At 47.2% G+C, this 16,216-nt stretch overlaps 1 protein-coding gene across 1 annotated transcript; it reads left to right on the plus strand.

Moving 5' to 3' along the window:
* The first annotated feature begins 2,627 nt into the window (after positions 1-2,627).
* Positions 2,628-15,646, plus strand: LOC134208234 (TRAF3-interacting protein 1). Its single transcript, XM_062684271.1, has 5 exons — positions 2,628-2,959; positions 3,164-3,281; positions 13,628-14,973; positions 15,046-15,248; positions 15,309-15,646. Exons 1-5 carry the CDS (start codon positions 2,828-2,830, stop codon positions 15,457-15,459), a joined length of 1,950 nt encoding a protein of 649 aa, XP_062540255.1. The 5' UTR covers positions 2,628-2,827; the 3' UTR covers positions 15,460-15,646.
* The last annotated feature ends 570 nt before the right edge of the window (positions 15,647-16,216 follow it).

The following is a 16,216-nucleotide window of genomic DNA, read 5'->3' on the forward strand; positions in this document are numbered from 1 at the left end:
AAATCACTGGTAACGAACAAAGCTCCAGGGCCTGATGGAGTTCCGAATAGCGCTCTCAAGGCAGCAATCATAGCGAACCCGAACATGTTCAGACTAGCTATGCAGAGATGCCTTGATGAGTGTAGATTCCCCGAAAGATGGAAAAGGCAGAAATTGGTGTTGTTGCCGAAGGCCGGGACGCCACCGGGCGACACATCGACGCATAGATCCCATCTGTCTTATAGCCACGAAGGACAAGTTGCTAGAGACGATCATTCTCAACAGGCTGACCGCGTGCTCAGAGGGTACGAACGGCCTGACAAGGAATCAGTTCGGTTTTCGCAAGGGTAAGTCCACGTTGGACGCTATTAACTCGGTGGTAAAGACCGCTGAGATAGCGACTTAACGGAAAAGGCGAGGTATTCGATACTGTGCGTTAGTGACACTTCATGTGAAGAACGCATTCAACAGCGCAAGCCTACGTGAATATCCTGTTGGCTACAGCGTCGATACACCTATGCCTGGCGTATTGTAGAGCTCAATAATCGTCGGTCTTGGGCGATATTCCTCCAGTTTCGCGTTCCAAGGTAAACAAATCCATCAACAACTTCAAACATATCCCCATCAAGCACCACCTCAGCACAAGCACCACTAGGTCTTCCTCTATATATACCTGCCACCATGTACTTTGTCCTGGTATAGTTGATAGTTAAGCCTGTCCTCGCTGCCTTCCTCTTCAGTGGGACAAAGCCTCCACTACTGCTCTGCGATCTATTCCAATGAGATCGATGTCGTCTGTAAAGCCTAGGAGCATATGCGACCGTATGATGATAGTGCCGTTCCTCTGCACGTTAGATCTCCTAATAGCGCCCTCGAGTGCAATGCAACAATAAATTCGAAAGTGCATCACCCTGCTTCAATCCATCCGTCTAAGGTCAGAAACGAGGTTGACACTTCGTCTGCAATCCGTATACTTAATATCGAGCCATCCAGCGTTGCACGTATCAGTCAAATTAGTTGCGCCGGAAAACCATGTTCCGACATTATCTGCCATAACTTATTTCTTTTCACTAAATCGTATGCTCCTTTGAAATCAATGAACATATGGTGAGTCTGTTGTACTCCCGGAATTTCTCAAGGATCATCCGCAGGCTAAACATCTGATCCGTCGTTGATCAGCCCTTACGAAAACCTGCCTGGTATTCGCCGACGAAGGACTCCTCAAGCGATCTCAGTCTGTTAAACAGGATACGCGATAGGATTTCGTACGCCGAGTTCAGAAGAGTGATCCTTCTGTAATTAACACACTCTAGTCTGTGCCCTTTCTCATAGATTAGGCATATGAAGCCATCCAACCAGCCCACAGGCAGCTCTTCAACAGTTCCAAGGTGTGTGCCACCTGTGTGCCCGGCTAATGGCATACGTTGCCATATCGATTCTTAAGCCCCAAACGCAATACAACGCAACGGCGACGGAAACGGCAAATTTGACAGAAAATATATGGGCTAACTGTCAAATTTTCCGTTTCCGTCGCCGTTCCGTTGTATTGCGTTTGGGGCTTTAGGAACGGCGGTTCGTCCTGGGCGAGAGCTCTGGTTACCTGCGAAAGCTGGAGATGTTACCTGCGCTTGATGTGTCTTAGAGTGATAGCGAGCATGATGACAGTCGGGCTAGTCATCCGGGAAGACGAGGAGTGTTTCGACCTACGCATCAAGATGACTTCGGTTGCTAGATGGCAGCACGAGTGGGATAACTCTTCTGAAGGTAGGTGGACCCATCGGCTGATACCTAACATACCGAGCTGGGTGAGAAGACCCCATGAGAAAGTTCAGTTTCATCTGACATAATTCCGGTCAGACCATGGCTGCTTTTGGCAGTACCTCCACAGATTTGGGCACGCGGATGGCCCCGTCTGCCCTGAAGCCCCAAACACAATGTCAGCGGAATGGCAACGGAAACGGCAAATTTGACAGTTAGCCCATATATTTTTCGTGAAATTTGCCGTTTCCGTTCTGCTGACATTGTGTTTGGGGCTTGACTGCCCAGGTGTTGATGAAACTGCAAGGACATACTGTTCGTATGTCCTCTCCTCGTATCAACGTCGAAAGAAGAGCTATGCTAGACGTATGCGGTCGGAACACAACCCCGGATCGAGTTTACAGAAGTTATTTTAGCCAGACATTATTTTCGAAATATTTAATAATAATGCCATGAAGCTTATATAATATTGTAGTTTAGTTTGTTAAACATTACTCATAATACTCCGGATTACTTAAAAATTCAAAGCACTCATCTTTAACTGAGAAATTCTATTGAAAAGTCATGAATAGTTGAAATCTTTTTTCGGTAATCAATGATACGTAGGAGTTTACCTCCTTACTTATTCTCCTAGTCCTTTCTAGTCACGTCAATAATTTTACCTAGTTGCTCAGGTAATTCTTAACTACGCAAACATACCGTAATTGTTTTTTTTAGCAAAATTTTCGCCGTAATGCAATAATGACTTGTTTTGAATACTCTCAATATCTCTATCAACCCTTCTACACCCACTACGCAAAATCTATGAAGCACTCGTCTCCATAGCAACTGTTGGTCTACAACAATGATTTACTGTTCCCTTCTACGGTGGCCTCGAACAGTCAGGAAACACGTAGTTGCGAAGACATGGCCAACTGCGCTGCAGTGCGATCCTGTTTAATTTGATATAAATATTCAGTTACAGTAAAGGATAATTCGTTTTTCAAAATCTACCACGTGCAGAAAAATGTGCAAAAACTGTACAGGTTAAAAAGGTGTTATGTGAACACTTGAAACGCACTTGGAAGCGAGGCAATCGGTAACCACCAGAATGGGTGACCCGGATTCTGCCACCATTAAGAAGACCCAAACCGTGCTGGGGAAATATGTGAAAAAGCCGGCCCTGACGGATAAATTACTGAAGAAACCGCCGTTTCGATTCCTTCACGATGTCCTCAATGTGGTCAGTGGAAGTCAATAAGCTAAGAGTGTTAATTATACCCATTATCGATTCAAATGTTTTTGCACCCTCAACCTGTTCGTGACCATTTTTTTCGTCACCTTCTTTTCCTATCAGTCAGCACCTAGTTTTTCGTTTCTCCATGAGTCAAGGAATTTCCTATGTGGGGTGGTGTCTGAGTGTACATGTTTTGGTTTCTATTTGTAGGTCATCAAGGACACGGGATTTTTGAATGGTTTATACACGCCTGAAGAGCTGATATCGGATAATATCAAGGATCGGGATGCGAAGATCGCCTATCTGCAGAAGTTGATTGATGTCACTAGTGAGTGTTTGTTTGTAGTTAATACCTAGTTATATGGTTGATATGTGGAAGGCAGGTGTGTTTTGCAACGTTGTTTATTTATTCATTCATAATGAAATGCGCGTTGTCTGGTGTGTTGCATTGTTGGCACGTTGCCATGGTCACTGTAATACACGTGGAGCACCAAGGAAGTAACAGACAGTTAATAGATAACCTACATGTGCTCGGGATTCTGCTAAATCATGTCAAGTGTCAATTCAAAATAATTCAATTTTTCGACAATGTTTTGATGAGGTAGTTTCAATTGATCAACAGTTTCACTGAGCGTTTTCAACTCAGTATCAGTGAGTATTCTAATTAATAAGATAAAGGTGTTACTTCTGCGTGAAGTTGAACATTTTGCCTTTCTCGAGCAACAAAGTGGTACCAAAAGGCTATCATTTCACTCCGTTACAAGTTTCGGAGACCAATAGTGTTTTTATATCAATCGAATCAGCTCAACGAGTTGAGGAACTGTCTGTCTGTCCATGTAGAAATTGAACAACTTTTTATATAGTAATCCTTAACTGATTTTCTCGGAACAAGTTGCATTCGACAGGGGGCAAAGCCTGATTGTCACTATTGAATTTGATAACAATCAACCGTTGCGTTTAAAAGTTATTAAGAAAATGGTACATCGAACTATATTTGCACCACATAAGTACACGTGAGTATTGTAAGCCTTCGTACAACTTGCCTTAGGGCAAGGAGAAAGATGCAAAGAGCCTGTACAGACAAGGCTAGGATCGTACGCCGCACAGAGGTCATTGATGTGAACCAAAGCGCATGCTTTGACAGCATCTACCAGAGTGTCAACACCAACCCTTGGGTCGATGCCCACAGGGCGGTAATGGCTAAGGTTAGATGAGCACTAAAGGGGCTAAGACCAGAGGAGGACTGAATGGGGTTGGTTATCCGAATCTTTCGCTATTCACCAAAACCCTGTTCCTAGCTCTGATCAGGATTTTACCGGATCAGTGACGACAGTGCAATATAATCAGCTGACAGGTTTCAGAATCAAACTAAATAAGTGAGCAGCTTATTCTCAACCGGTAGATAGATTGTCAAGGTTCTCAGGGTGTTGAGTTGATAGACCGAGGCTTGCCGTTTCAGCTCCATTTTCGGTCCATGAAAACCATCATCATCAACGTCATCTTAAGGCTTTGCAAAAGAGGAGAAACACAAAGGTCCTCCGTAGGTCAGTGGCAAAACTTCTGCACACTCCATTCGCCAGATGCGAACACAAGTACACGGAAGGATTTGTGTCTTAGCTGGGAGTAGGTCTTGGTGTTACCGGGATCAATTTGAAAGTTTCTGACAACCTCCTGGAGCAATACAATATTTTCTCTACAGAGCTTTGCTTGTCACTGCTACCACACGGTCGGACTGACCCGGCTGACCGGTCCTCGGCCTCACTGAATGCGATTGCCGATTTGAGGAGTGAGCATCCTAAATATATTTCGATCCAGAGCATCGTTGCGAATTCGCACCAGCCGACCACTTTCAGACTGGACTTGGCTATCAAGAACGGCATTGCATCACAAGCTACCTACCGACCGTCTAAAACAATGACAACAAAGAAGATTAATTTGGAAGTTTTTGCATCATTGCTTGAGGTAGCTCAGCTCTAGTCTAGCTTTAGCGTAGGCAGTGTTATGCTGAATCATTCTTAGACGATAATGGTTGCAATTCTCATTTGAGAATTTATCAATTAAGAACACTAGGCGAGTTGTCTCCGGCAATAACTTCTCAAATGTTGGACCCAAACTATAATAAACATAAAATTATCATTCAAACATGGCACGGCAAATGTCCATATGTAGTAACCAACCCCTTCATTTCATTCATTTATTCAGACTAAGGCCGAAGTGGCCTGTGCGGTATGCCTGTGTGGTATGAGTCTTCTCCATTCGGCTCGGTCCATGGCTACACGTCGCCAACCACGCAGTCTACGGAGGGTCCGCAAGTCATCTTCCACCTGATCGATCCACCTTGCCCGCTGCGCACCTCGCCTTCTTGTGCCCGTCGGATCGTTGTCGAGAACCATTTTTACCGGGTTACTGTCCGACATTCTGGCTACGTGCCTGGCCCACCGCAGTCGTCCGATTTTCGCGGTGTGAACGATGGATGGTTCTCCCAACAGCTGATGCAACTCGTGGTTCATTCGCCTGCTCCACGTACCGTCCGCCATTTTTTTTTTGCTTGAGCAAGGGTAAACGGAAATCTGCAACCAGACACCTGAGGGAGGAGGTACTCAGGTAGTGTGGGGATGGGTATGTCATGTAACTCTTATCCGACCCACTAAAACCAAAACCCTTTCGCCAGTCCATACCCCCGGCCCGCAATTAAGCAATACATCAGGGGGGGGGACTATTGAGAACGCTCACGCCTATGCTAACGCACTTGACGTCAATACACACAACATCGACTTCAAGGGTGGCTACCACACCACCCGTCGATCGCAAGCTATGATAGTAACCTAACGGTCCGTATCATAATCTCACGTTGGAGACGAGCACCCCGACAACAACCACCGCGCGTGAACCGCAATGACCTCTATATCTACATACTGAGATCCCCGCAGCCCACCCGCGACATGTTGGTTGTCGGGGTGGGCAAAGTGTTCACTGCATCACAGGTGCCCTTACTGCACACGTTGGTTTCGTTCAAGACGCCACCACCGCTGCAGTTTCGACATAATCTGTTGAGATGCTGTGTTCACCGCATTCCATATAGCTTCCTCCCGGCACATCCTCTCGACGAGGTTGTCCGGGGTTGTATCCATACCACTAATAAGCAGCATGATATTGCGTTCTATCTCGAATCGCGGGCATGCGAACATCACATGCTCTGCCGATTCTACCTCACCTACACATTCAGGACACTCCGCAGAATCTGCGAAGCCAAACCTGTGTAGGAATTTCTTAAAGCAGCCATGTTCAGACAACACCTGTGTTAGGTGGAAGTTGACTTGACCATGCTTCCTATCAACCCAGTTGGACACATCTGGAATCAGTCTGTGGGTCCAACGACCTTTGACTGCGGTGTCCCATGCTCTTTGCCATTTAAGCAACGAAGCTGCTCTCTTGACACGTCGCACTTGCACCGAGTCCCTTTAGTTGTAGCACTCCACATCCTCCTCTAAAAGTATGTCGATCGGCATCATTCCAGCTATAACGCACACCGCCTCATATGATATGGTGCGATATGCGCTCGCGACACGTAAACACATCAGCCGGTGTACTCTGATCAATTTCTTTACATTGTACTCGGCTTTTAGTGCTACGGCCCATGCCGGCACGCCATAACGGATGATAGACAATGCTACGCCAGCTATCAGCCTACGCACTTGACTATGCACCGCCGATCTGTTGGATATCATTCGTGATAAAGATTTTATCGCCAATGAAGCCCGCTGACATGCATAATCGACGTGGCTCGTAAAATTGAGCTTATCGTCGATCATCACGCCCAGATGCTTGAGAGACCTCACGGAGTTAACTGTGCAGGTCCCTACTCTTATCCTCGCCTGTTGCAGCCCATGACGGTTATGCACTACCACGACTTCCGTCTTGTGATGTGCAAGGGCCAACCGCCTCGAGTTGAGCCATTCCTCCACTCTGCCAATCGCGTATGAAGCCTTCAGTTCGACTTCGTTGAGAGTGTCTCCTGTTACCTCCAGCATTACGTCATCCGCGAAGCCTTCTATTTTCACACCGGCCGGGAGACTTAGGCGTAATACTCCATCGTACATAATATTCCACGAACCGGTCCGAGGATCGATCCCTGTGGAACACCCGCGGACACTACGATCGACTTTTGACCGGCATCAGTGTCGTATAACAACACCCTGTTCTGAAAATAGCTTTTCAGTATACTGCACAGGTAATCCGGAAGTTTCCTTCGTCCATGCATCTCTGGAGGCAGCTTCTGAACATATCTGGATTGACCGTCCGCCATCTGCACCCCACCAAGTGCGCGTTGGTCCTCCACGAGCATCGTCCAGGTCTCGTGTCTGTAGAGGACTACCGGTCTATTGAGCGTTTTGTAGATTGTCAGTTTGGTACGACGGCGAACTCTATTCGATCAGAGCGTCTTGCGGAGTCCAAAGTATGTACGATTTCTAGCCACTATGCGTCTCCGTATTTCTCTGCTGGTATCATTTTCGGCAGTCACCAGTGAGCCCAAGTACACAAATTCTTCTACCACCTCGATTTCGTCACCACCGATGCACACTCGTGGTGGGTGGCTCACATTGTCTTCTCTTGAACCTCTTCCTATCATGTACTTCGTCTTCGACGTGTTGATGACTAGTCCGATCCGCTTGGCTTCTCTCTTCAGTCTGATGTAGGCTTCCTCCATCTTCTCAAAGTTACGTGCCATAATATCTATATCGTCGGCGAAGCCAAATAGCTGGACGGACTTATTGAAAATTGTACCACTCGTGTAAATCCCTGCTTTTCGTATTACCCCTTCCAAAGCGATGTTGAATAGCAGACACGAAAGACAATCACCTGGCCGTAGCCCTCTGCGGGTTTTGAAGGGACTCGAGAATGCCCCTGAAACTCGAACTACGCACATCACCCGATTCATCGCGTCAACCGTGTCAGTTTATCCTGAAATCCGTGTTCGTGCATTACTGCCATAGCTGGTCCCGATAAAAGATATTTTAGTTACTAGATAAAGATTGTCGCTGTCCGGAACATCTCTTGCTGGCGAGGATAGGGGAGCTAAATGTCAAAGAAGGAAAATCCATACGATTTGACAGGTATGTACCACACATGTTTCCGACAGCAGAACAAAGGGAACAGTAGCGACAATCTTTATCTAGTAACTAAAATATCTTTTGTCCCGATCGATTGTATCATATGCGGCTTTGAAGTCGATGAATAGATGATGTGTGGGCACGTTGTATTCGCGGCATTATTGCAGTACCTGGCGAATGGCGAACACCTGGTCTGTGGTGGAGCGTTCGCCCATAAAACCCACCTGGTATTATCCCACGAACTCCCTTACAATTGGTGCTAGTCGACTCGACGGCATAAAATTTGGGAGAGCACCTTGTAGGCGGCGTTCAGCAATGTGATTGCGCGGTAGTTGCTACAATCCAGCTTATCGCCCTTTTTGTAGATGGGACACACGACACCTTCCATCCACTCCTGCGGCAAAACTTCCTCCTCCAAATCTTGGTAATGACCCAGTGCAGCGCTCTAGCCAGTGCCTCACCACCGTGTTTAAATAGCTCTCCTGGTAGTTGGTCAACCCCAGGGGCTTTGTTGTTCTTCAGCCGGCCAATCTCCTCCTGGATTTCTTGGAGATCCGGAGCCGGTAGAATTATGTCCTGCGCGCGTTCCCCCAGGTCCATCACCATACCGCCATCTTCGTCTGCCACATCGCCATTCAGGTGCTCTTCATAGTGCTGCCGCCACCTTTGGATCACCTCACGCTCGTTCGTAAGAAGGTTCCCGTTTATGTCCTTACACATATCAGGCTGTGGCACGTGGCCCTTACGTGAACGGTTCAACTTCTCATAGAACTTTCGTGTGTTATTAGCGCGGTACAGTTGCTCCGTCTCTTCACAGTCTCGATCTTCTTGCTGACGCTTTTTCCTCCAGAAAATCGAGTTTTGTCTGTTCCGCGCCTGTTTATATCGTGCCTCGTTCGCCCTCGTGCGGTGTTGCAGCAATCTTGCCCATGCTGCATTCTTCTCTTCTACTAACTGCTCACATTCGCCGTCATACCAGGGGTTTCTCTGATCCGGGGGCACCGTGCCATGTGCAGCGGTAGCGGTGCTACCAATGGCGGATCGAATATCTTTCCAGCCATCTTCAAGAGACGCTGCGCCTAGCTGCTCTTCCGTTGGGAGTGCCACTTACAGCTGCTGCGCGTAGTCTTGGGCTAGTCTACCGTCTTGTAGCCGCCCAATGTTAAGCCGCGGCGTCCGATTTCGATGCGTGTTGTACACCGTCGTGAGTTTTGAGCGCAGGCATACTGCGACGAGGTAGTGGTCGGATTCAATTTTCGCACTGCGGTAAGTGCGTACGTTCGTGATGTCGGAGAAGAATTTACCGTCGATTAGAACGTGGTCGATTTGGTTTGCGGGGAAAGAAAGTGCTTCGGACTACCATTCCGCGGGAGGCTGCGAAGTTCATGCATCGTTGGCCGTTGTTATTCGATGCGGTGTGCAGACTATCCGTTCCGATGACCGGTTTATACATTTTCTTTCTTCCTACCTGTGCGTTCATGTCACCGATGACGTTTTTGACGTCCCGCAGTGGGCATCCATCGTATGTCTGCTCCAGCTGTGCGTAGAACGCTTCTTTCTCGTCGACGGGTCTCCCTTCGTGTGGGCAGTGCACGTTGATGATGCTATAGTTGAAGAAACGGCCTTTAATCCTCAGCTTGCACATCCTTGCGTTGATTGGCTGCCACCCAATCACGCGTTGGCGCATCTTACCCAGCACTATGAAGCCGGTTCCCAGCTCGTTAGTGGTGCCACAGCTTTGGTAGAAGGTAGCCGCTCGATGCCCGCTTTTCCACACTTTCTGTCCTGTCCAGCAAAGCTCCTGCAGCGCCACGACGTCGAAGTTGCGGGGATGTAATTCATCGTAGATTATCCTGTCGCAACCTGCGAAGCCTAACGACGTGATCCTTTATTCGTCGCCTAGGTCGTTGTCGATTGTATCGAGTCGTATTATCTTCTATGTCGTTCGTAATGGTTGTTTTTAAGGCGGCTTATTGGGCCTGTGCAAACCTCCTGTCTCATCGGAGGGCCGTCGTGTCAGGGCTGTTTAGCGTCCCACCTAACACCAGGACTTGGGCTTGTGCGCTTTGAGCGGCGCACGGTCGCTTTGGTGGGGCCTACTCGCGGATACATGCAGCTTTTTATAGGGATTAAACAGGGCCCACTGTCAAACCCCACCACATCCTAGGCAAGCCCCACAACTCGCAGATGGCCTGGGGAGGGATCGTCAAACCCTTGGACATAGTCCCTGCTGTCCCCGAACCAACCAAGTAACCAACCCCGGTGGGTGCAAATTTGATCGAGCGTCTGTTCTGCATATCAGGAGCGACTCACAACAGCGTCTGTTCCGGACTCTGAGCAAAATTTTGCACATTGTCCACCACAAATTAAGGCGGAATGCTCCTCACGAAATTTAAAGAGAATACGGACCGGCACAATCGGCGAAGACCAGAGCGACGATTAGGGACTAGTGATTGGTTCGTAGAACTGCAAATCTCTCCTCGGGAGCACACGCATACTCGCCGATATGTTTAAGGACCGTAGATTCGACATCGTAGCACTGCAGGATGTTTGTTGGAAGGGATCAATGGTGCGGACGTTTAGAGGTAATCATACCATCTACCAGAGCTGCGGGAACACACACGACCTGGGAACAGCTTTCATGGTGATGGGTGATATGCAAAGGCGCGTGATCGGGTGGTGGCCGATCAATGTCTTCTTCTTCTTATTGGCCGATCAATGTAAGAATGTGCAAATTGAAGATCAAAGGCCGGTTCTTTAGCATAATCAACGTCCATAGCCCACAATCCGGAATCCCTGATGATGATAAGACCGCATTGTACGCGCAGCTGGAACATGAGTACGATAGCTGTCCAAGTCACGACGTCAAAATTATCATACGAGATTTGAACGTTCTGGTTGACCAAGAGGAGTTCCGACCGACTACAGTCGCGATTCGCTGGTTGGGCCACGACCTCGACCCAACTAACGAATTCGATTTTTTAGTTGGGTCAACTGACAGCCATTTGAACACGTGTATTTCGACTTGAACATCATAAATAATGTCCAATGACGCCCAATCCTGTTTTCCGTGTTTACATTGAATTTTGACGTACGGTTGCTTTTTAGTTGGGCCATGACCCAACCAGCGAAAGCCCAACAAAAAAGAGACCCAAGTATTAAAATCCCAACCAGCGAATCCCGACTGTATTGGAAAGTTTCCCTAGCAAGACAATCCAGACCGATTTGGTTGCAGCAACTCAAATGTGACTAAATTCGGTTGCATATGGGTCACAGAAACTTTTGTGCAATATGTGTGCTACTCGGGTCAGCGCCCACCAGCTGACGAATGAAAACGGCCTGCGATTAATTGATTTCGCTTCCTCCAAGAATATGGCCATTCGCAGCACTTCTCCGACGTTATCGACGTCAGGACATATTGTGAGGCAGCGTTGCCGGAAGAGGAGTACGGTGAGCTCGATGGGGCCCCTCTTGAGGACTGCTAGAATACAATTAAAGCAGCCATTTACGACGCAGCAGAGAGCAACGTCGGGTATGTGGGGAGCAGTCGACGGAACGATTGGTTCGACGAAGAGTGCAGACAAATTCTGGAGGAGGACGCAACGCAGGCGATCGTGCTATAGTAAGCGGGCTGGCAGAACGTGGAACACTATAGACGGAAACGGAGACAGCAAACTCGCCTTTTTCAGGAGAAAAAACGCCGCCTGCAAGAAGTGGAGTGCGAGGAGATGGAACAGCTGTGCCGTTCTCAAGAAACACGCAAGTTCTATCAGAAGCTTAACGCATCCCGCAAAGGCTTCGTGCCGCGAGCCGAAATGTGCAGGGATAAGGATGGGAGCATCTTGACGGACGAACGTGTGGTGATCGAAAGGTGGAAGCAGCACTACGAGGAACATTTGAATGGCTCTGAGAGTACAGGTAATGCAAGTCAAGGCAGCGGAGGAGCCAACCAGCCCCCACTTTAAGGATGCCATTCAACAGCTAAAGACCAATAAAGCAGCTGGTAAGGATAGTATCGGAGCTGAGCTCATCAAGATGGGCCCGGAAAAGCTAGCCACTTAACTACACAAACTGGTAGTCAGAATCTGGGAAACTGAACAGCTATCGGAGTAGTGGAAGGAAGGTGTTATATGCACCATCTACAAGAAAGATGACAAGCTGGAGTGTGAGAACTTTCGAGCGATCACCATCCTTAATGCCGCATACAAAGTGGTGTCCCAGCTCATCTTCCGACGTCTGTCACCATTAGTGAATGAGTTTGTTGGAAGTTATCAAGCCGGCTTCGTTGACGGCCGCTCGACAACGGACCAGATCTTTAGTGTCCGGCAAATCCTTCAAAAATGCCGTGAATACCAGGTCCCAACGTTCTGTTCATTGATTTCAAGGCGGCATACGACAGTATAGACCGCGTAGAGCTATGGAAAATTATTGATGAGAACAGCTTCCCTGGGAAGCTTACCAGACTGATCAAAGCAACGGAGGATGGTGTGCAAAACTGTGTGAAGATTTCGGGCGAACACTCCAGTTCGGGGACTAAGATAAGGTGATGGATTTTCGTGCCTGTTGTTCAACATTGCGCTAGAAGGTGTCATTTGGAGAGCCGGGGTACGATTTTCATCAGATCCAGTCAATTTATTTGTTTCGCGGATGACATGGACATTGTCGGCCAAACATTTGCAAAGGTGGCAGAACTGTACACCCGTCTGAAACGTGAAGCAACAAAAGTTGGACTGGTGGTGAATGCGTCAAAGACAAAGTACATGCTTGTGGGCGGAACCGAGCGCGGCAGAGCCCGCATGGGAAGCAGTGTAACGATAGACGGGGATACCTTCGAGGTGGTCGAGGAATTCGTCTACCTTGGATCCTTGCTAGCGGCTAATAACAATGTTAGTCGTGAAATACGAAGGCGCATCATCTGTGGAAGTCGGGCCTACTACGGGCTCCAGAAGAAACTGTGGTCAAAAAAGATTCACCACCGCACCGCTGATAAGACCGGTAGTCCTCTACGGACATGAGACATGGACAATGCTCGAGAAGGACTTGCAAGCACTCGGAGTATTCGAGAGACGGGTGCTTAGGAAAAGATGGTCCTACGAACGGTGTGCAAGAAGACAATGTGTGGCGGCGAAGAATGAACCACGAGCTCGCCCAGCTCTATGGCGAACCCAGTATCCAGAAGGTAGTTAAAGCCGGAAGGGTACGATGGGCAGGGCATGTTGCAAGAATGCCGGACAGCAACCCTGAAAAGATGGTGTTCGCTGCCGTTTCGACAGATACGAGACGACGTGGAGCGCAGCGAGCCAGGTGGGCAGACCAGGTGCAAAACGACTTGGCGAGCGTGGGGCGCATTCGAGGATGGAGAGATGCGGCCTCGAACCGTGTATTGTTGCGTTGTTGATTCAGTGTTATCTGTTTAAATGTAAACTAAATAAATGAAATGAATTGATTCCATCGTTGGCGTTCTAAAGTCTTAAGGGTGTAGTAAAGACTCGAATCTATATTCTTACATATTTTTTGGCATACAAACATTAACCGCACACATCCATCTATGTTTCAATTTCAGAAATCGTGACTGGCAAAGACTTGAAAGTTCGTCCTTCGAAAGTCGTTGCCGGTTTAGAGCCAGATAAAACAAACGAACTGTTGCAGGCGATTGGTTATGCACTCGATAAGAAATTGGACAGCTCAAGCGCTGTTCAAGCATATGTGAATGGCACTAGCGATGAACCATTACCTACAAATGGGATTAAACCCAAAGATGATAAAAAGAAGGAAGAGAAGAAGAGCACCGAAAAAGACAAGGACAAAACAAAAGAAAAGGATAAACCCAAGGATAGGGACAAAGACAAAGTGAAAACAAAAGAAAAAGAGCGTTCAAAACGTACCAATGATGTGGAAACGAAGAAAGAAGTTTCAAAAATCAAATCAGAAAAATCGGAAAAGACTACTAAAACTAAAGAGAAAGAGAAAACGTCCAACAACAAAGTCGAAAAGATTAAAACTAGTAGAACTGACACCAAAACGACGAATGATAAAAAGAAATTAGAGAAGCAAAGATCAAAAGACAAAGAAAAACCCGTCGTCAAGCGAACAGACTCAATCAAAGACGAGAATGTTTCAGTTAATGGAAAACAGCAATTAAACAACATTGCTGAGTCAAATGTGGAAAACGAAAGAAAAGACTCGTTGAAAGACAGTCAAGATATCCCAGATATCCAGGGTAAACAGCCTCCTGCCACTGCCGAGGATGAGTTGATTGCCGTGATAGACGAAGAAGCGGAACTACGAAGGTCGGAGAAAAACTCTAGCCGTAGGTCATCACTCAAGAAACAAGGCATCCTAACACCAAGTGAGAACAACGCACTAGCAGACCTTAACCAATACAACGGTCTAGAAATTCAAGGTCCGAGCCGCCAGAATAGTGGCATCATGGGGGAAGCAATCACCAGACACGATTCGGATCCAGTTGAACCAATCTCCAGCGAAAGAATATCCGTCAAACCGCCAATCAATCGGCAACAGTCGGTCGATAGCGTGATGCGACCGAGAACCAGCTTGAGGCCGCCGAGTGTTCGCCCACCGTCGGCGCGACCTGGGGCCCCAAAGCGAAAGGAGAAGAACGTGGAAATTGTGCTGCAACCGAACGAAACGACCAAATTGGGTGAAATCAACGTGAAAATGGAGGTGTTCAACAACGAACTCCTGGACGACGACGGCGAAAATCTGATTGTCATCGAAGATCCCACTCAGTTTGGCGATGTGTACGGTGGCGCACAAACGGAATCGGTAGAAGTGAAAGAAGAGCAGGAGCAAGGTCATCTGGTTCAACAGATCTTGGAAACACAGAAGGAGTTCTCAAATATTGCCGGGACGGAAGCAGGTTTAGAGGTTCCCAAGAAAATGGAAAATGTAAGATCCTTAGAAGTTAATGTGTGTAAGATTTAAATAACAGTGCCTTAATCTGATTTTCGTTGTTTATAGGAATGGACAACCAGCCAAAGGCAATCGTCTGTGAAGCAGATGGAAATGCTACGTGAGTCGATTCAGAAGTTAACTCGATCAGTGAATCCGCTGGGAAAGCTGATGGATTTCATTCAGGAAGACATCGATTCCATGGAGCGTGAGTTGACCAACTGGCAGCAGCTTTACTCGCGGTCTGTCGTAGATCTCAATAAGGAACGAAGGTAGATGGGCAGGTTTAACTTTTTCGATGGAAAAGCATCAGCCATTCTTTTTTTTTACAGTGCGAATGAGAATGCAGTTGAACCACTGAAGCATCAGCTAGCACAGATCGAAACCAATATTAAGGAATACCGAGATATGGTGGACGTAACGAGGGGAAACATTCTTCAAAACGAACAGAAAATCGAAAGATTATACATGACGGAGATTTAAATCGGTTTTTGTTTTAAAAGTGTTGTGTTTTCAATTAAATATTTTATAATAGGAACAGCTATGGATACTACAGGCTGTAAAGATGCAACATGTTGCAGTAATCATTTTTCACGATTTCATTATGTCATCATCATCAGACTGGAAGTTAACAGGACATTATATCGAAAAAAAAAAACAGTTGAGATGTCTGTGTGGACCCTAGAACTATAAACGAAATCCATCTTCCTTCCATTTTTTATAAGAAATCCCAATAATCTGGACATGGGATAGACTATTGTGTTAGTCACACAATAACTGATCGAGCGCCTGTTCATCAAAGACGTGAGGCTCCAATAGCGTCTGTTATGTTATCCAGCGAATGAATAAGGTGTGCTAATCCGCGAAAGCTGTACCTAAGATGGCAGCCCCAGCCCGGTAGACCTTAGGCCAGCAACCTACTGTTCCCGAAACTTAACGAACGGGTCTGAGTGGATCACAGATGCAACCTGGCGGAAGATTGAGGAGCGTAGAGAAGCAAAGGCCGCGATATAGCGGGCAAGAACTAGAGCAGCCAAGTACGAGTTCCGTCAACGGTATTCGGCTCCAGTCTTCATAAGTTCTTTTGCATTGCAAAAGACCCATACTCCAGGGAATTCTCGGATTAAGTAGAACGAAACAGTCATTGAAGGTGTATCCAATTTGATCCTAAGGATTAAAACGAGTATGAATCATTTTTAAAAGGATATTACAGAACTTTGGTTACGTGTACCCAGAGGCG

This window comes from Armigeres subalbatus, chromosome 1 (assembly GCF_024139115.2).
Source record: "Armigeres subalbatus isolate Guangzhou_Male chromosome 1, GZ_Asu_2, whole genome shotgun sequence".
NCBI lineage: Eukaryota > Metazoa > Arthropoda > Insecta > Diptera > Culicidae > Armigeres > Armigeres subalbatus.